Source organism: Oncorhynchus kisutch, linkage group LG3 (genome assembly GCF_002021735.2).
Source record: "Oncorhynchus kisutch isolate 150728-3 linkage group LG3, Okis_V2, whole genome shotgun sequence".
NCBI lineage: Eukaryota > Metazoa > Chordata > Actinopteri > Salmoniformes > Salmonidae > Oncorhynchus > Oncorhynchus kisutch.
In genome coordinates, this window is record NC_034176.2 from 14,637,729 (window position 1) to 14,659,683 (window position 21,955).

At 44.2% G+C, this 21,955-nt stretch overlaps 1 protein-coding gene across 1 annotated transcript in view; it reads right to left on the reverse strand.

Annotated features, from left to right (window-relative positions):
• LOC109875799 (multiple C2 and transmembrane domain-containing protein 1-like) overlaps window positions 1-21,955 on the reverse strand; it is a 292,254-nt gene that overhangs the window by 131,314 nt on the left and 138,985 nt on the right. Inside the window, 3 exon segments of the mRNA XM_031817676.1 lie at window positions 4,548-4,586; window positions 6,385-6,496; window positions 8,817-8,896. Coding sequence (XP_031673536.1) covers window positions 4,548-4,586; window positions 6,385-6,496; window positions 8,817-8,896 — 231 coding nt within the window.

Below are 21,955 nucleotides of genomic sequence, written 5' to 3' on the forward strand. Positions count from 1 at the left end.
GTTTGCAATAAGGCACTAAAGTAAACATATTTACAAGCATGGTGATGGTTGCATCATGTTATGGGTAAGGACTAGGGAGTTTTTTAGGTAAAACAGAAACGGAATAGAGCTAAGCACAGGCAAAATCCTAGAGGAAAACCTGGTGGCCTAGTTACAGTTTTGACTTAAATTTGCTTTAAAAGCTATGGCAAGACTTAAAAATGGCTGTCTAGCAATGATCAACAGCTTGAAGAATTTTTTAAAGAATAATGTGCAATCAAGTTGTGCAAAGCTCTTAGAGACTTACCCAGAAAGACTCACAGCTGTAATCACTGCCAAAGGTGATTCTAACATGCATTTATTCAAGAGGTTGAATACTTATGTAATAAAGACATGTTAGTTTTACATTTTTTAAATATATATATATATTTTTACAAATGTTAGACTTTTTCTTCCATTTTGACATTACAGAGTATTTTGTGTAAGTAGTTGACAAAAAATAAAAATTTAACAAATTTTTATCCCACCTTGTAACGTAACAAAATGTGGAAAAAGTGAAGCTGTGTGAATACTTCCTGAAGGCACTGTAGTAAACCCCATTGAGCTGTACCACTGACAGCATTACCTCACTGTAGTAAACCCCATTGAGCTGTACCACTGACAGCATTACCTCACTGTAGTAAACCCCATTGAGCTGTACCACTGACAGCATTACCTCACTGTAGTAAACCCCGTTGAGCTGTACCACTGACAGCATTACCTCACTGTAGTAAACCCCATTGAGCTGTACCACTGACAGCATTAACTCACTGTAGTAAACCCCATTGAGCTGTACCACTGACAGCATTACCTCACTGTAGTAAACCCCATTGAGCTGTACCACTGACAGCATTAACTCACTGTAGTAAACCCCATTGAGCTGTACCACTGACAGCATTACCTCACTGTAGTAAACCCCATTGAGCTGTACCACTGACAGCATTACCTCACTGTAGTAAACCCCATTGAGCTGTACCACTGACAGCATTAACTCACTGTAGTAAACCCCATTGAGCTGTACCACTGACAGCATTACCTCACTGTAGTAAACCCCATTGAGCTGTACCACTGACAGCATTACCTCACTGTAGTAAACCCCATTGAGCTGTACCACTGACAGCATTACCTCACTGTAGTAAACCCCATTGAGCTGTACCACTGACAGCATTACCTCACTGTAGTAAACCCCATTGAGCTGTACCACTGACAGCATTATTTCAGATTGCTGCTCCTCCCCTCTCAGATTAAAACCCATTTTTAACCGTTTACTAATGGCTTACAGGCTAATTTAACCACGACAGGAGTCACAATGCTATTGCTGGCTTGTGCGGGGGGGAAGGGTGAACAAAAAACAAAGCAGTCGGTACATATTTGTCAAACAAACACATCTCTACGAGATATCGCACTGTCTCCATGCCTTGTTTGGAGGAGCCTCATTAACATAGAGTTGGTTTTGGAGTGAATTTCATTAAACTTTGAACAAACCCTGGCGCACAAGCACCGGCGCTTTGATGTGGAGATGAAGCCTCTTCATTTCCATTCTCCAGACATGAAACAATGAGAGCTGGGCTCTGTGTTATACTGCCACCTATACAGTAGCCTGCACTAGAGGTTGGTGGGAGGAGCTATAGGAATACAGGCTCATTGTAATGGCTGGAATGGAATTGATGGAACGGAGTCAAACATGTGGTTTCCATATGTTTGATGTGTTTAATACCATTCCATTCCAGCCATTACAATGAGCCCATCCTCCAAAACTCCTCCCACCAGCCTCCTCTGGCCTACGCCCACTACTGTACAGTGAGTCCAGATAGTCTACACTATGCTGTTATGCTAATGGTGAAGGACGCTACACTGTGCTAGCTAACTCCTCGTAAAAGAAAAAAAGTTTTGTTGCTACATATGCCTCATTATCTCATATCCCTCATACCATCATTGCTACATATCCATCATATTGTGTTATTGGCTGTAGGTTTAATTATTCCATGTGTAACTCTGTTGTTTGTGTCTCATTGCTTTGCTCTCTCTTGGCCAGGTCGCAGTTGTGAATGAGAACTTGTTCTCAACTGGCCTTCCTGGCTAAATAAAGGTGAAATCATTTGTTTACTTTTAAATATGTAAAAACCCATGGTCGATTTGGATTAGGAATCATCCTCATCAACATGCCAAAGTAGAGCAGGGAAAGACACGACGAGGAGATGTGTTGGGTTGAAATTCCCGAATGAAAACGAAACATTTAGGAGCTCATATAGGTTTTAAGGTGTTTTGTTTGTATTTATTCACACCAAAGAAAATAAGTGAAATACAAAGTGTGTGGATGTGAGGTTGGAAGCCCAAAAGGGCTGATAAGAAAACCACACAAATATAAGTACCAAAAAAAAGTTGGTTCAATCAGTTAAACAAAGCATATGAATTATAATTGTACATCATATACTCAGTACACAGGCTAATACAAAAGCCATGTGTGATTTAACTTCTGGGGCAAAGAACACAGTGCGATAATAAGAGGGGTGATTCGGCTTTACTGGACTTGAAAGGAAGTGGATTTCAACTATTTTAGTGTCATAATTATCCCACAGTGGTTCTTGCATTGTTTGCATGTATTGAGTCCAGCATTACTGGCTTGATTAAAGAGAAGAGGGTGTATAAATAACCATGGAGAAAGGGAGGGAGCCAGGCAGACACCCAGGAGGAGTGGCGCTTGGTGGGGAAGTGCACTAGTTTGTTAGCGTTGGAGATAATTCCCGAGTCACAGGCGGGATGGCCCAGTTCGGAGCTTCAAAGGGATGGTTTGGGGGAAGCTCTACAGCAGAACGTCCACACTACTCCAACCAGAGACACGCCCAAAACAAACTTTTCTGTATCTCTATATCTTTACAAACTCAAGCTTTTACTCAACTGTACTCAAGTACTGTACATGCCTCCAGATAAAGAGTGCTGCTCTCAGAAACACTGAGAAAATGTCAGAAGTTGTTGTTTGTCCTCGAGAGTCCATGGGTTTGGTTTAAAATGAGACAGAGATATAAGCCTGCTGCTGTGGACCACCTAAGGGCTGCTATGGCTCGGAGAGGCATTAAGGACAAACAGGATACAGTTTGGAACATGAATATCCATAGGCTACAGATATGGACATGTGCCACATGCATGGGCCAATGAGAGGGAAAAGCAGACCCTGGATCAGCATGCTTTCTGTTGTGAAGGGATAAAACATAGCAAAAATGAGCAACATGGAGACAAATGATAGATCAAGGGTCAACCTGCCAGGCATGATGGGAAATCAAAAGGATATGCACAGGGTTGATGTCCTCATGAGATAAAGGGGTCTCAGACAGACATGGGAGATCTGGCTTGACAGTTAGTAAACCTCCAACACATACACACCCCCCCATTCTCAAAGGCTCTCGCTCTCTAAAATTTGCCCAGGACTATCCACAATCCCCGAACTAAGACCATTGAGGGACAGATGTTTCTGAGATGTTAACTGAACAACCATAACTGAACAGTCCTAAAGGATAACCGTAACCAGTAAGCATAACTGATAACCATGATTGATAATCATCTTTGTTCCATATTTCAGTATGAAATCACAGTCTATACATTCAACTGAACCAAAAAAACGACATCTCTTGTTGAAAATAGCCTTTGCGTCATTGATATGAAATAAAAACGTGTTTTCTAGTGTCAAACTTGACTACAAAGTTTAAATAGGAACATTTTGATAGTAAAGTCAGTATTGTACACAACTGAGATTTGCGAGATGTAAGGAACTAGGTTCTAACAGCTTTCCTTGGGTTGGGTTTATTTCATCCCTGCCCGCATACCCACAGCAGGCAGCACCCAACTAGTCATCAATTCGGTGTGCGGCTGCATGCGACGATCGCCAACTGACCATGGTAAATTTGGTTTAACTTTGGATATCCCTATGGGGCTAGTTAAGGACCATCAGTAAATTATGTAGGGTACATGGGAAATTATTTAAACATTTCAATAGCTCCAAATTTCAATGACTTAACCTCTTAAGAAGCTCAAACCAACTATAAACTGTAGAAATTCATATAAAAATATTGAAAGCATTTAATACAACATGAAAATATATTCCCATTTACATTGTGTAATTTATTAACGGTCCCTAACTAGGCCCACAAAGATAGGCTATCTAAAGTCAAACCAACTTTGCCATGGTCGCACACCGGCCGGCTGAAGGTAATTAGCAAAATAAGTTTTCTAGGTTTCTGGTCACTATAAAGAGCCAGAAAACTGTCACAGACCCCATCTGGACTAACAGCAGCATATTACTGCTCTCAGTTCCACCTGTCTGTATATTGCAGCTTGTGGAAAATACAAGATGGTGGAGTGAGAACTGATAACGGTGACAGGGACACAGAGGAGGTGGAGGAAGAGGGTCTGGGTCACCACCTGAACCCAGGACAGCGGAGGGGTTTGTGGGGGTAGCGGAGGGATTTTTGTGGGTAAAGTAGGTAGGTAGGTAGGTAGGTAGTTGGTATTGGAGGTTACATGCTATGTATTACCTTACTGGATCGTTTGCAGCTTCTTTTCAAATGCATGGTCTGTAAATGAGACAAAGCCGTTATAGGATGCTGGAGAGCTCAGAGCTGCATGGGGTCAGAGGGCTGAGGTCAGCCCAGGAGGAAGCAGGGTGTGGAGGGTCACAGGCAGCAAAGCATAAGCAGTAAAAAGCGCTGCCACCCACAACAACCCATAAATAGGCCTACTGTGCTGTACACACACACACACACACACACACACACACACACACACACACACACACACACACACACACACACACACACACACACACACACACACACACACACAGGTCATAAACCCTTCAATATTTCCAGATATTTTTTTTATTGTATTTTTATTTGACCTTTATATAACTTTATTTAATCTTAAGGGTCTGGTAAGTAGAAACCGTGTAGTGGAGCTTCCACCTTACAGATCGGAAAACATTGAAGGGTTAGGGCCAAATGGATGGTTAGGGGTGTGACACACCAGGATTATCCTGTGATGGCGATGGAATCTGTATTTGTATATTTGTGTGTTAGGGTTATTTTCCTGTTTCTGATTACTATGTAGTAGAGTCATTTCTGAAATGTGAACGTTTGGAAGTGAATCGTCCGAGTTCCTGGATTCCAGTTTGTCATGTCCTTGATTTGAAGAGGTTTTCATCTTGCCCATTAGGTGGTGATAGAGAACATCAGGTGTTCTGTGACCTTGCACCTCCTTTTTACAGTTTAAGGGAATCAAAAAGGTGCTTAACCTAAATACAGTTTATTTGTTCTGTCGAATGTGGATTCTGTGAACTATAGAACCAAATAAGACATCAGATCAAACAGAATAAAATATTTCCCCCAAGACTATCCTCTTGTACTTTATGATACATCCAGGGGTCCAATTAACCAAACAAATAATTGAACAGAAATAAATATGAAATAAAAACATTGAGCACGTCCACAGAGGAAAGGAAGCACATCATTAGGAGCAATGTTACACAATGCTCTTTGAACATGGACGTTTTTGTTTTTCATTCTAAAAGCATGTTCCTTTTTGTTATGCCAGTGTGCTCAAATCTTTTTTCCAGTAGGCCTATCCAGCTGCTAATGCATTGATGCCTATGGGAGAGCCACCCCTTAAGTGGACCGGAACTGTGATCATTTTTTTCAGTGGTAAACATCCTGAGTAGGAGATCTTCATTTACCCACCGTCTTTGCTATATTGCAATTGATTTTCCACCAGCGATGGTAAATAAATGAAGATGTCTTACTCAGGCCGTTTACCATTTAGCAAATTGTCACAGTTCCGGTCTGCTTAAGGTATGGCTCTCCCATAGGCACCAATGCAATAGGAGCTGGGTCTGGTCTGCTTAATTCATTGACTGCACATGAACCAGAAAGAAACTGCTTCCTCTTCCGTCTCTATTTCCAATAGCTGAATGATGGATTGTATCCAGGTCAGATTTTGGCTGACAGCATCGCAAAAAGACTACCTAGCATTGGATCGGCAATGTATTATGGAGTCCTGCCATTGGCTGGGGAGACATTTGCTCTGAGCCAAACGAAATGACAGTTAAATGTCAGAGCCATTTCATAATGTTCATTAACATTGACAAAGGTGATACATTTTTCTTTTTTTTTACTCATAAGACATCAAAAGGGACAGAATAATGATGCCATATCTTCACACAAACAACATCCTGTCTGGATTAAAACAGTACTGTTAAAATTAAATCGTACAATTTAGTACAGTTACACTACATCCAATCAGAAGTCGTCCCTGTTCCCTTAGGATGGTCTAAGCTACTGAAGAGAGAGAAAGAGAGAGAGACCGACAGCGTGGACTTACTGCTTCCCTGAAGTCTCCCTCTTTGGGTGACAGTGTGACTGCCAGCTCTAGAGTTCCCAGGTTATGTTCGGGGTACTGGGGATCCTCGAGGTCAAGGGTCACGTCCAGGGTCCTGAGGTGGCAGAGGGAGGACACGGTGACCCGCACACACATACACATGCACAAACACACACACACACATGTAGAGACACGTACATACATAAGCACACACACTTGCAAACTTGTGTGTGTCATGTACTCATGTCAGTTAACTCAAAACTAAAGTCTTGTGTAATTGGTCAGATGCTCGATTTTAGTTATAGATCCATATGTGTTAAGAGAATGAAGTTCTCCACCTTCTCTCTCTGCATGTTACGGGCAAGTCTATGTTCCAAATGTCCCCTCCCCTTCTGACATTCGAAAGATGCTAACTCCTACAAAATCGTGATCAGTCCAAAGCACCGGAACTAATGTTGTTGGTTGTCTCACACATCCTGTTGTATCATGACAGATCTATGGTACCATTTATGTTTACATTGTCTGTCAACGATTAGTCATGTACATCATACATGTAATATGCATTTCCAATGAAGTACACTAGAGGGCAGTGGTGCATTGGGTAAGTTCCATTGAAACAAGTGTCAAGTAAAATGGGGACACAAATAGGGCACAGGGATAGATTTGTGGGATACGGAGAGAGAGAGATCAACCAATAAGGACAACAATTGTGACATTGAACAAGAAAATACTGATAGCAAAAGCGAGAGAAACAGAGAAAGAGATAATGTGTTGGAGAACGATAAAAGAGAGAGAGAGAGAGAGAGAGTAAAAATATGCTTCTTTGTGATACAGTCCATTATGTTGCAGGGGAAGAAGAGAAGTAGGAAAAGGAGACGGAGAGAGGGGGGAAGAAGGTGGAGGGGGGGAAGGAAAGAAGGTAAAATAATAAAATGGACAGAGAAAGAGGAGGAAGAGATGGAGAGATGAGGGGTAGGGCAGGAAGAAAAACAAGAAGGATGGGAGAAGGAGAGAAAGAAAAAAAGATAGATAGATAGATAGATAGATAGATAGATAGATAGATAGATAGATAGATAGATAGATAGATAGATAGATAGATAGATAGATAGATAGATAGATAGATAGATAGATAGATAGATAGATAGATAGATAGATAGATAGATAGATAGATAGATAGATAGATAGATAGATAGATAGATAGATAGATAGATAGATAGATAGATGAGAGGTACACTACATGACCAAGAGTATGTGGACACCTGCTCATCAAACATCTCATTCCAAAATCATGGGCATTAATATGGAGTTGGTCCCTCCTTTGCTGCTATAACAGCCTCCACACTTCTGGGAAGGCTTTCCACTAGAATGTTGGAACATTGCTGCGGGGACTTGCTTCCATTCACCCACAAGAGAATTAGTGAGGTTGGGCACTGATATTGGGCGATTAGGCCTGGCTCGCAGTCAGCGTTCCAATTCATCCCAAAGGTGTTCGATGGGGTTGAGTTCATGGGTCTGCGCAGGACAGTCAAGTTCTTCCACACCAATCTCAACAAACCATTTCTGTATGGACCTCGCTTTGTACACGGGATAGGAAATAGGAAAGGTTCTTCTCCAAACTGTTGCTGCAATGTTGGAAGCACAGAATCGTCTAGAATGTCATTGTATGATGTAGCGTTAAGATTTCCCTTCACTGGAAGTAAGGGGCCTAGCCTGAACCATGAAAAACAGCCCCAGACCATTATTCCCCCTCCACTAAATTTTACAGTTGGCACTATGCATTGGGGCAGGTAGCGTTCTCCTGGCATAAACCTTGATTCTTCTGTCAGACTGCCAGATGGTGAAGCATTATTCATCAATCCAGAGAACGAGTTTCCACTGCTCCAGAGTCCAATGGCGGTGAGTTTTACACCACTCCAGCCAACGCTTGGCATTGCGCATGGTGATCTTAGGCTTGTGGGCGGCTGCTCAGCCATAGAAACCAATTTCATGAAGCTCCTAATGAACAGCTCTTGTGCTTCCAGAGGCAGTTTGAACTCGGTAGTGAGTATTGCACTTCAGCAATCGGCGGTCCCGTTCTGTGAGCTTGTGTGGCCTACCACTTTGCGGCTGAGCCGTTGTTGCTCCTAGATGTTTTACGCTTCACAATAACATCACTTACAGTTGACCAGGGCAGCTCTAGTTGGGCAGAAATAGGATGAACTGACTTGTTGGAAAGGTGGCATCCTATGACGGTGGCACGCTGAAAGTCACTTAGCTCTTCAATAAGGCCATTCTACTGCCATTGTTCCCTTATGGAGACTGCATGGTGCTCGATTTTATACAGCTGTCAGCAACGGTGTGGCTGAAATAGCCAAATCCACTAATTTAAAGGGGTGTCCACATACTTTTGTATATGTAGTGTATAAAGATAAGGAGTTTCCCCTGTCTGTCCAGACCTCTGGTGTTCCAGAGACTCCAGGTAGAGGTAGGCAGAACCCATGAAGTCATCCTGAAGGCCGAAGTCATAGTCAAACACCTGCAGGACATAACACACTGTTACCATAGAGATCACATACTGGAATCTTGCGTTGCAAAATCTGGTAACTTTACCGAAATTCCGAGGTCTTCCAGAAATCCTGTCTGAATGACTTCGGATTTCCTGCTAATTCCCACATTAATCTGGAAATCTTCCAGGGATTTTGGGGAAAGTTACCAGATTGTTGCAACCCTAGTACTGTACTATACTGTGCTTAGGTGTACTGTAGTGTATGCATTCATGTTGAAACTGCAATGCAGCTTCACATTACCTGGCACCAGGTTCACTGAAATGAATCCTGTGTTAATAACAACCACATTAAACCTTCCCAAAGGTCACAATTACATATTTCAGTTTGAGGCAACAGTTACACAAAGTAGGCAAAGATAGCACTAATGCTTGAATATAAATAAATATAACCTTAACAACAACAACAAAATTAACATTTAGAACTTAACTTACAATTGAGAGTTAGAATAGTAGAATACACAAGGTGGAACTTCTAAACTTAGTTGTGCATGTGCAGTCTTCCTCTTGTTATATTACATTAACATATGGCATGTTAGTCACTTAGCAGAACAACTCTTATCCAGAGAGACTTACATAATGTCAGTCACTGACTCACTCAATTTGCCCATGTCAGCAAAAAGTTTTAGATTGGTAAATTAGTCTAGTTAGTCTAGCCATCTATCTAAACTTGTAGTAGCTACGACTGAATTACCGACCAGCCAGACAGGGCATGTGCACAGGGGCCCTGACCTCCAGGGGGAACCCATTGATTTTGAAAGTCACTCTCACTCAGATTTCATATTAACATGGCAGAATTCATGGCAGAATGTGTAGAATTTCAGGACATTTGAAAAAACCCATGCTTACCTTAGTTAACAAATACTTTTTCTGCTAACAGATCCCTCTGCACGTATTAAATTGTAGTTTTTAATCCTGGTGCTGAGTTTATGTGAGTTAATGTGTATTGGCTAATTGTACAGCTAATAGGCTTTAGGAGTTGACCCTCACGTCACATCAGCACCCCTTTGACTGGACAGGGGCCTATCAACTCACTTCAGACCAGGAACCCCAGTTGACCCCACTGGCCAGAAGTCCCTTTTGAAGTGTCAGGCTTGTCCAGCAGGGCCAGGATATGGCCCCATTCAGCCTGCTACCTTGAGTGAGGGCCATATCACATATTCTAAACAAAGCGGAGTCCAAGCTGGAATTCTTTTCGCTCCAGTATACGACAGGGTAATAAAGTCCAGATCCACAAACAGTGGCAGGCAAAAGTATGTGAACCCTTTGGAATTAACAGCATTTCTGCGTAAATCACAACAATAGACAAACACAGTATGCTTAAATTAATAACACACAAACAATTACATGCTTTCATGTCTTTATTGAACACACTGTGTAAACATTCACAGTGTAGGGTGGGAAAAGTATGTGAACTCTTGGATTTAATAACTGGTTGACTTTCCTTTGGCAGAAATAAACTCAACCAAACGTTTTCTGTAGTTCCGGGTCAGACCTTCACAACAGTCAGGAAGAATTTTGGACCATTCTTTACAAAACTGTTTCCGTTCAGCAATATTCTTTGGGTGTCTGGTGTGAACTGTTCTCAAGGTCATGCCACAGCATTTTAAATCGGGTTGAAGTCAGGACTCTGTCTGGGCCACTCCAGAACGCGTATTTTCTTCTGTTGAAGCCATTCTGTTGTTGATTTACTTCTGTGTTTAGGGTCATTGTCCTGTTGCATCACCCAACTTCTGATGAGCTTCAACTGACGGACAGAAAGCCTTACATTCTCCTGCAAAATGTCTTGATAAACTTGGGAATTCATTTTTCCGTCGATGATAGCAAGCTGTCCAGGCCCTGAAGCAGCAAAGCAGCCCCAAACCATGTTGCTCCCTCCACCCTACTTTACAGTTGGAATGAGGTTTTGATGTTGTTGTGCTGTGCCTTTCTTTCTCCACACATAGTGTTGTGTGTTCCTTCCAAACAACTCAACTTTAGTTTAATCTGTCCACAGAATATTTTGCCAGAAGCGCTGTGGAACATCCAGGTGCTCTTTTGCGAACTTCAGACATGCAGCAATGTTTTTTTTTGGACAGCAGTGGCTTCTTCTGTGGTGTCCTCCCATGAACACCATGCTTGTTTAGTGTTTTACGTATCATAGACGAGTCTATGTTAGCATGTTCCAGATATTTCTGTAAGTCTTTAGCTGACACTCTGGGATTCCTCACGAAGCATTCCTCACTGTGATCTTGCAGTCATCTTTGCAGGACGGCCACTCTTAGGGACAGTAGCAACAGTGTTGGCCTTTCTCCATTTATAGACAATTTGTCTTACCATGGACTGATGACCATCGAGGCTTTTAGAGATTCTTTTGTAACCCTTTCCAGCATTATGCAAGCAAGTAAACAATTCTTAATCTTAGGTCTTCTGAGATCTCTTTCGTTCGAGCCATGGTTCACATCAGGCAATGCTTCTTGTGAATATCAAACTCAAATTTTGTGAGTGTTTTTTATAGGGCAGGGCAGCTCTAACCAAGATCTCCAATCTCGTCTCATTGATTGGACTCCAGGTTAGCTGACTCCTGACTCCAATTAGCTTTTGGAAAAGTCATTAGCCTAGGGGTTCACATACTTTTCCAACCTGTACTGTGAATGTTTAAATTATGAATTCAATATAGACAAGAAAAATACAATAACTAGTGTGCTATTAGTTTAAGCACACTGTGTTTGTCTATCGTTGTGACTAAGATCAAATGTTATGACTAACTTATGCAGGAATATAGGTAATTCCAAAGGGTTCACATAATTTGTCTTGCCACTGTACTTCCTCTTGACCACAGGAAGTGGCAAGCCTTTTTCTAAGAAAATGGGTCAACTCATTCAACAGTGATGTCATCTAAAACACATTTTCTAACAGCACATTAAAAGTGACAAAAAAAACATAAAATGTTGGAGTTAAGTATGTTGTGTTATATTATTTTGTTTTGCTATGTTATTACGAGGTATAAAATGTTTATTACAAGTAACCATACAATATGTTACCTAACCAAGGCATGTTTGGCACCTATGGACTGCAAATTTAAATGATTTCACTATTGGACTGTTTCTGTATTGTACGTGAAGAACAAATCCCTAATTTCTCCAATTGGCACAAACATGCCAACCCTATGAGAGGTATGGGAGAGGCATTGATGACTCTTGGGTTGTATGGTTTGGGGGGACATTTTGAACATTCTCCCCAGATGGAGGGAATAAAAGAACTGAGGTAGGTTTCCAGTGAATGTTTTTGCTGTCAGCAGGGACTGTTGAGATTACTTCTGGACAAACCACCCAAGGACTTACTCTTACGAGTTGTCCCTTTTCCAATGAAGCAGAGCTAAGGATTCTAGATCACCAGCTCGCGTCCCGCTGATCCCGTCTAGATCTCATTCATCGACAGCGAACACCAGCATTCCTCACCAAACGTACGTTGGACTGTGTGCTGCCTTGCATAGGACTACCCGGCTTCAGCGCACATATCTGAGTCTCCAGCCACCCAGGACTCCGAACTCTGAGCTTGCGTGAAGCCGAAATAAACCGTCAGATAGTGCTGCCGCACTGTTTATCTGACCGAAGACCATTCCATCTATTGAGTGTAACTATACAACTAATTGCCCTTTCTCTCCCCCAGCGTTGGCATGAAGTGTAATGTGAAGCTCTTTAGGTTAACGTTAAGTAACATTATAACTTTAACATTAGAATTGAACCATTTCTTGACCCTGCTTCTTTCATTCACAATTCAAAGACCATACTCTTTTGCAGGCCTCTAACAATTTTCTCCTTGATCAGACACAGATATACCTTCAGATAAATAAATTATTACTATTTTTGTCTTATAGTGTTATTGTTAAGTCAGGTCTTTTTAGAAGACAATTGTTGTCCAATAATGGATTGGTGCCCCGATTCATAACAAATATGAATTATGCTTAGACATTAATTCATCATTCATAGTAATAACTTGACTAATATCCCCAAAAATGCTATCAACTGAGGTGAACGAAGCTACAGCAACAAATGTGACTACTGGGGCCATTTTTTGCTTGTTTTTAATGTTCTCCAAATGACATTTTAAAGTTTTTAAATTGAATAGAAAAGCAGTAAATGAACTTCAACTTTCCTAAAATGTCCCTCTTTATGGCCCTGGTTAATATCCCAAAACATAGCGTAACAATAATGCTAGGAAGAACTCGAACCCAGGCGCAGAAAAAAACAACAAGCAAAGGCAAGGGTAAATCTATAACTTTTACAGAAACAAGGCAACCAGGTGAACAGAGAAGGTAATTAAACACAGGTGAATCCAATAAGTAACAGTCAGGGTATCCTGGAAACTAGAAAACAGGGCAAGGGTGCCCTCCAGCGGTAACCTAAGGAAACAACAATCAAATAACACAGAAACTGTGACAGGACCCCAACCTCAAGGAACGGCTCCTGACGTTCCACCAGGGGTAGCTGAACGTCCCGAATGTCCCGAGCCGGAACTCAGGATCGCTCCACAGGACAGTAATCTTCCCAGTCCACGAGATACTGAGTCCCATGCCGGAACTGGCGACTGGAGAGGATGCGACGCACAGTGTATGCTGGCTGTTCCGCTATCATGCAAGGCGGAGATGGAGGCCGAGTGGCCGGAACCAGAGGACTGAACACCACAGGCTTGAGCCCGGATATGTGGAAGGTGGGATGAACACTCATAGACTGGGGAAGACGAAGACGATAGGCCACTAGATTATTGCGCCCTGGAACCTTGAATGGGTGAGACGTTGAGAGGATGGACCGGCACTTCAATCTCCTGATCTGGAAACAGGGGAGCATGGTTTCCATACAAAACCTGGAATGGTGACAGAACGGTGGAGGAACACTGGAGAGTGTTGTGTGCATACTCCAACCAGGGAAGATGGTGGGGTTGGCACACACAGCACCGTAAGGTGGTCTCCAGATCCTGGTTCACCCGCTCCGTTTGACCATTGGACTGAGGGTGATAGCCCGAGGACAAACTGGATGATGACCCCAGAAGATTACAGAATGCCCTCCAGAATCTGGAGGCAAACTGGGGGCCTCGGTCGGAGACGATGTCTAGAGGAAGTCTGTGAAGGCGGAAAACATGCTGAATAACTAACTGAGCAGTCTCACGGGAAGATGGAAGCTTAGGCAGCGGAATGAAATGTGCCACCTTGGAAAAGCGGTCCACGATGACAGGTTGGCCCTCTGAGGATGGAAGACTGGTGATGAAATCCATAGAGAGATGAGACTAGGGTCGGGAAGGTATTGGTGGTGGATGAAGAAGCCCCAGAGGCTGCTGACGAGGAGTCTTGTTCTGGGTGCATGTCGGACAGGCAGGAACAAAGGTCAGAGTGTCCGCCTCTGCCGAGGGCCACCAAAACCTCCTCCTCAGATACTCTAGCATTCACTGCTGTCCCGGATGAGAGGTGAGAAGCGACAAATCAGCCCACTGAAGAACCTTGGACTGTGCCTCAAGAGGAACAAAGAGTCTGTTATAGATTGCCAGCTGTCAGGAACTACCTCCCTACCTTGCGCCTTCCTCACAACAGTCTCTATACCCCAGGGCACCGGTGCAAGGATGAGTGACCTGGGGATGATGGATCCAATCGGCTGATTCTCACTGGAGCTGGGGAACTGGCGAGAAAGGGCATCTGCCTTCACGTTCTTAGACCTCTTACGGTAAAGAAGAAAAGAGCCCATCGAGCCTGTCAGGGACTGAGGCGTATAGCCTCCTGGATGTAGGCCAGGTTATTGTGGTCAGACCAAACCGTAAAGGGATGTTCCGAACATTTCAACCAGTGCCGCCACTCCTCCAAAGTCAGTTTGACAGCAAGAAGCTCCCGATTGCCGACATCATAGTTCCTCTCTGCTGGAGTGAGATGGCTGGAGAAGAAGGTACAGGGATTAAGCTTTTGGTCTTTAGTCGAGCTCTGAGACAGAACTGCACCCATGCCAATGTCAGAGGCATCCACCTCTACCACGAAGAGGCAGTCCTCAACTGGCAGCTTCATTAAATAGTATCCGCAAAACACCCGTCTCAACATCAACAGTGAAGAGGCGACTCCGGGATGCTGGCCTTCTAGGCAGAGTTCCTCTGTCCAGTGTCTGTGTTCTTTTGCCCATCTTAATCTTTTATTTTTATTGGCCAGTCTGAGATATGGCTTTTTCTTTGCAATTCTGCCTAGAAGGCCAGCATCCCGGAGTTGCCTCTTCACTGTTGACATTGAGACTGGTGTTTGCTGTCAGCTGCCAGTTGAGAACTTGTGAGGTGCCTGTTTCTCAAACTAGACACTCTAATGTACTTGTCCTCTTGCTCAGTTGTGCACCGGGGCTTCCAACTCCTCTTTCTATTCTGGTTGGAGCCAGTTTGCGCTGTTCTATGAAGGGAGTAGTACACAGCGTTGTACCAGATCTTCAGTTTCTTGGCAATTTCTCACATGGAATAGCCTTAATTTCTCAGAACAAGAATAGACTTTCAGAAGAGAGTTCTTTGTTTCTGGCCATTTTGAGCCTGTAATCGAACCCACAAATGCTGATGCTCCAGATACTCAAATAGTCTAAAGAAGGCTATTTTTATTGCTTCTTTATCAGCAAAAAGGTTTTCAGCTTCGCTAACATAATTGCAAAATTATTTTCTAATGATCAATTAGCCTTTTAAAATTATAAACTTGGATTAGCTAACACAACGTGCCATTGGAACATAGGAGTGATGGTTGCTAATAATGGGCCTCTGTGCGTCTATATAGATATTTAGTTTCCAGCTACAATAGTAATTTACAACATTAACAAGGTCTACGCTGTATTTCTGATCAATTTGATGTTATTTTAATGGACAAAAAAGTGTTTCCTTCAAAAACAAGGAAATTTGTAAGTGACCCCAAACTTTTGCATGCTAGTGTAGAGGCATAGCTGAGCCCTTGGTGAGCTCTGTCAATGGCGTAGCCAGGGAACTAAAGTTCTATCTCCAGTAGAAATTAGAAAATAAAAAACTTGCTTGACTGTCCTGGGCCGAGGCCAGTCGACCACCGCTTCTACCTTTTGGGAGTCCACCTGTACACAGCCCTGAGACACGATGTACCCCAGGAAGGAGATCTGAGGAACGTGAAATAAACTTTTTCAGTCTTTTCTGCCTTTACGAACAAGTGGTGAGAGAGGAGTCTTTGAAGATACTTGGGAACACGTTGGATGTGTTCAACTATGGACCTGGAGAAGATGAGGATGTCATCCAGGTACACAACACGAACTGGTGATGGAGTCACGCAGCACATCATTAACCAGGGCCTGGAAAATGGCTGCATTTGTAAGTTCAAACGGCATGCCACAGTACTCATAATGTCTATTAGGGGTGTTGAACGCTGTATTTCACTCGTTTTCCTGTCTGATGCGCATCAGATTGTACGTGTTCCGTAAATCCAATTTTGAGAAAACCGTAGCTCCCTGGAGTCTCTCAAAGGCTGACGACATAAGAGGAAGAGGGTAACGGTTCGTGATGGTAATGTTATTTAAACCCTGGTAATCAATACAGGGATATAATCCCCCATCCCTCTTTCCAACAAAGTAAAAACGTGCTCCTGCAGGTGAAGTGGACGGATGAATATAACCAGACCGGACCAGAGAGAGAATACAGCCCTCCTCTCAGAGGAGTGGTGCCGGGCAGGAGGTTGATGGCACAATCGTAGGACCTGTGAGGAAGCAGTTCGCTGGCCCTTCGTTTGCTGAACACCCACGTCCCAGTAATCCAAAGGTACGTGGGTAAGATCAGGCTTGTCATCTGCAGCCCGGGGGAACAGGAGAATCGGAAACCTCCAGGTGAGCAGGGCCGGAAAGATGTGGAGAGAGTTGCTTGCAGGTGGACTGGCATGAAGGATTCAATCACAGAACTTTTCCCGAGGGCCAGTCAATTTGAGGATCATGGATAGGAAGCCACGGATGTCCAAGAACCAGGGGAAGCTCAGGAGAGTCCACCAAATGAATCTGGATAAACTTCACCTTCAAGTTGCTTCACCTTCCCAGACCCTAGGGTTGACCATCCAGCGCAGTGACCGACAACGGAATGTCCTTCTTAGTGAGAGGCAGCCCCTGTTGGCGAGCTAATGTGCGATCCAGAAAACAGCTGGTAGCCCCAGAGTCTATGAAAGCCGGAATGTCCAACTGCCCATTGTCCCACCGCAGGTTGGGCGGAAGCAAGGTGCTGTGTCGGCAGCTGGAGACTGTATCTGACTCGCCAGTATTCTCCTGTCGACTGTCAAGTCATCCAAGTCATCCTGTTTCCCGACAGCTCGGGACAAATGTCCAGACTGCCCATATTACAGACAATGTTGCTCGTTAATCCTGCGTCTTATCTCCAGAGTGGAAAGTCTGGTGCGTCCCAATTGCATCAGTTCCCCGGAAGGATATGAATGAGAACCAGAGCCGAATTGAGAACTCTGACAAGGTACAGGAAATGTAGACGCAGCATAAGGCAGTGGAACAAAGGTAGAATTGACTCCGTCAGTGGTAAACACTGGAAACAACTCGGAACCCCTAAGTTCTCTCACGACAATGTTCCTGAAGCCGGTTGTCAAATCGGATGGCCAGAACGATAAGCTCATCCAGAGTGTCAGGGTTGTCCCAGAAAGCCATTTCATCCTTGAGAACCTCACTGAGTATTCCAACCGCTCTCAGCGGCGAGCGTCTGAAAGTCAATGGTGTAATCAGCTACACTCCGGCTGCCCTGCCGAAGAACAATGAGTCTTTGAGCAATGTTCCTGCCACTGATCAAAAACCTTTTTCTTCTCCTGGTTGGAGCTTTTCCAATTAAAACAAATGTCTGATTGCTGCTCCCAAATGGCCACGGCCCATTCCAGAGCCCGTCCTGAGAGTAAAGAGCTGATGTATGTCACTCTGGAACGCTCTGTGGGAAACCTTGATGCCTGCAGCTCAAAGGCCAGCGAGCACTGGAGCAGGAACCCACGACACCTCCCAGGATGCACCTCATAGCACTCTGGTGCCGGGATATGAGGCTCCCGAAGGGAGGAAGAAGCTGAGCTGGTAGGGAGTGGAGCATTAGGAACAGCTACAGGTGCAATAGGAGTTGCTCCCGTCTGTCCTGTCTGCAGAGCGGACACAAGAGTTCTAAAATCACCCGACAATGTCTGCAGCCAAGCTCCATGGCAAGCAGAGGTAAGGGTAAATCCAAAACTTACTGAGAGTTTAAACAGAAACAAGGCAACCAGGTGAACAGAGAAGGTAATTAAACACAGGTGAATCCAATAAGTAATAATCAGGGTAAGTCCTCAACTGGCAGCTTCATTAAATAGTATCCGCAAAACACCCGTCTCAACATCAACAGTGAAGAGGCGACTCCGGGATGCTGGCCTTCTAGGCAGAGTTCCTCTGTCCAGTGTCTGTGTTCTTTTGCCCATCTTAATCTTTTATTTTTATTGGCCAGTCTGAGATATGGCTTTTTCTTTGCAATTCTGCCTAGAAGGCCAGCATCCCGGAGTTGCCTCTTCACTGTTGACATTGAGACTGGTGTTTGCTGTCAGCTGCCAGTTGAGAACTTGTGAGGTGCCTGTTTCTCAAACTAGACACTCTAATGTACTTGTCCTCTTGCTCAGTTGTGCACCGGGGCTTCCAACTCCTCTTTCTATTCTGGTTGGAGCCAGTTTGCGCTGTTCTATGAAGGGAGTAGTACACAGCGTTGTACCAGATCTTCAGTTTCTTGGCAATTTCTCACATGGAATAGCCTTAATTTCTCAGAACAAGAATAGACTTTCAGAAGAGAGTTCTTTGTTTCTGGCCATTTTGAGCCTGTAATCGAACCCACAAATGCTGATGCTCCAGATACTCAAATAGTCTAAAGAAGGCTATTTTTATTGCTTCTTTATCAGCAAAAAGGTTTTCAGCTTCGCTAACATAATTGCAAAATTATTTTCTAATGATCAATTAGCCTTTTAAAATTATAAACTTGGATTAGCTAACACAACGTGCCATTGGAACATAGGAGTGATGGTTGCTAATAATGGGCCTCTGTGCGTCTATATAGATATTTAGTTTCCAGCTACAATAGTAATTTACAACATTAACAAGGTCTACGCTGTATTTCTGATCAATTTGATGTTATTTTAATGGACAAAAAAGTGTTTCCTTCAAAAACAAGGAAATTTCTAAGTGACCCCAAACTTTTGCATGCTAGTGTAGAGGCATAGCTGAGCCCTTGGTGAGCTCTGTCAATGGCGTAGCCAGGGAACTAAAGTTCTATCTCCAGTAGAAATTAGAAAATAAAAAACTTGCTTGACTGTCCTGGGCCGAGGCCAGTCGACCACCGCTTCTACCTTTTGGGAGTCCACCTGTACACAGCCCTGAGACACGATGTACCCCAGGAAGGAGATCTGAGGAACGTGAAATAAACTTTTTCAGTCTTTTCTGCCTTTACGAACAAGTGGTGAGAGAGGAGTCTTTGAAGATACTTGGGAACACGTTGGATGTGTTCAACTATGGACCTGGAGAAGATGAGGATGTCATCCAGGTACACAACACGAACTGGTGATGGAGTCACGCAGCACATCATTAACCAGGGCCTGGAAAATGGCTGCATTTGTAAGTTCAAACGGCATGCCACAGTACTCATAATGTCTATTAGGGGTGTTGAACGCTGTATTTCACTCGTTTTCCTGTCTGATGCGCATCAGATTGTACGTGTTCCGTAAATCCAATTTTGAGAAAACCGTAGCTCCCTGGAGTCTCTCAAAGGCTGACGACATAAGAGGAAGAGGGTAACGGTTCGTGATGGTAATGTTATTTAAACCCTGGTAATCAATACAGGGATATAATCCCCCATCCCTCTTTCCAACAAAGTAAAAACGTGCTCCTGCAGGTGAAGTGGACGGATGAATATAACCAGACCGGACCAGAGAGAGAATACAGCCCTCCTCTCAGAGGAGTGGTGCCGGGCAGGAGGTTGATGGCACAATCGTAGGACCTGTGAGGAAGCAGTTCGCTGGCCCTTCGTTTGCTGAACACCCACGTCCCAGTAATCCAAAGGTACGTGGGTAAGATCAGGCTTGTCATCTGCAGCCCGGGGGAACAGGAGAATCGGAAACCTCCAGGTGAGCAGGGCCGGAAAGATGTGGAGAGAGTTGCTTGCAGGTGGACTGGCATGAAGGATTCAATCACAGAACTTTTCCCGAGGGCCAGTCAATTTGAGGATCATGGATAGGAAGCCACGGATGTCCAAGAACCAGGGGAAGCTCAGGAGAGTCCACCAAATGAATCTGGATAAACTTCACCTTCAAGTTGCTTCACCTTCCCAGACCCTAGGGTTGACCATCCAGCGCAGTGACCGACAACGGAATGTCCTTCTTAGTGAGAGGCAGCCCCTGTTGGCGAGCTAATGTGCGATCCAGAAAACAGCTGGTAGCCCCAGAGTCTATGAAAGCCGGAATGTCCAACTGCCCATTGTCCCACCGCAGGTTGGGCGGAAGCAAGGTGCTGTGTCGGCAGCTGGAGACTGTATCTGACTCGCCAGTATTCTCCTGTCGACTGTCAAGTCATCCAAGTCATCCTGTTTCCCGACAGCTCGGGACAAATGTCCAGACTGCCCATATTACAGACAATGTTGCTCGTTAATCCTGCGTCTTATCTCCAGAGTGGAAAGTCTGGTGCGTCCCAATTGCATCAGTTCCCCGGAAGGATATGAATGAGAACCAGAGCCGAATTGAGAACTCTGACAAGGTACAGGAAATGTAGACGCAGCATAAGGCAGTGGAACAAAGGTAGAATTGACTCCGTCAGTGGTAAACACTGGAAACAACTCGGAACCCCTAAGTTCTCTCACGACAATGTTCCTGAAGCCGGTTGTCAAATCGGATGGCCAGAACGATAAGCTCATCCAGAGTGTCAGGGTTGTCCCAGAAAGCCATTTCATCCTTGAGAACCTCACTGAGTATTCCAACCGCTCTCAGCGGCGAGCGTCTGAAAGTCAATGGTGTAATCAGCTACACTCCGGCTGCCCTGCCGAAGAACAATGAGTCTTTGAGCAATGTTCCTGCCACTGATCAAAAACCTTTTTCTTCTCCTGGTTGGAGCTTTTCCAATTAAAACAAATGTCTGATTGCTGCTCCCAAATGGCCACGGCCCATTCCAGAGCCCGTCCTGAGAGTAAAGAGCTGATGTATGTCACTCTGGAACGCTCTGTGGGAAACCTTGATGCCTGCAGCTCAAAGGCCAGCGAGCACTGGAGCAGGAACCCACGACACCTCCCAGGATGCACCTCATAGCACTCTGGTGCCGGGATATGAGGCTCCCGAAGGGAGGAAGAAGCTGAGCTGGTAGGGAGTGGAGCATTAGGAACAGCTACAGGTGCAATAGGAGTTGCTCCCGTCTGTCCTGTCTGCAGAGCGGACACAAGAGTTCTAAAATCACCCGACAATGTCTGCAGCCAAGCTCCATGGCAAGCAGAGGTAAGGGTAAATCCAAAACTTACTGAGAGTTTAAACAGAAACAAGGCAACCAGGTGAACAGAGAAGGTAATTAAACACAGGTGAATCCAATAAGTAATAATCAGGGTAAGTCCTCAACTGGCAGCTTCATTAAATAGTATCCGCAAAACACCCGTCTCAACATCAACAGTGAAGAGGCGACTCCGGGATGCTGGCCTTCTAGGCAGAGTTCCTCTGTCCAGTGTCTGTGTTCTTTTGCCCATCTTAATCTTTTATTTTTATTGGCCAGTCTGAGATATGGCTTTTTCTTTGCAATTCTGCCTAGAAGGCCAGCATCCCGGAGTTGCCTCTTCACTGTTGACATTGAGACTGGTGTTTGCTGTCAGCTGCCAGTTGAGAACTTGTGAGGTGCCTGTTTCTCAAACTAGACACTCTAATGTACTTGTCCTCTTGCTCAGTTGTGCACCGGGGCTTCCAACTCCTCTTTCTATTCTGGTTGGAGCCAGTTTGCGCTGTTCTATGAAGGGAGTAGTACACAGCGTTGTACCAGATCTTCAGTTTCTTGGCAATTTCTCACATGGAATAGCCTTAAT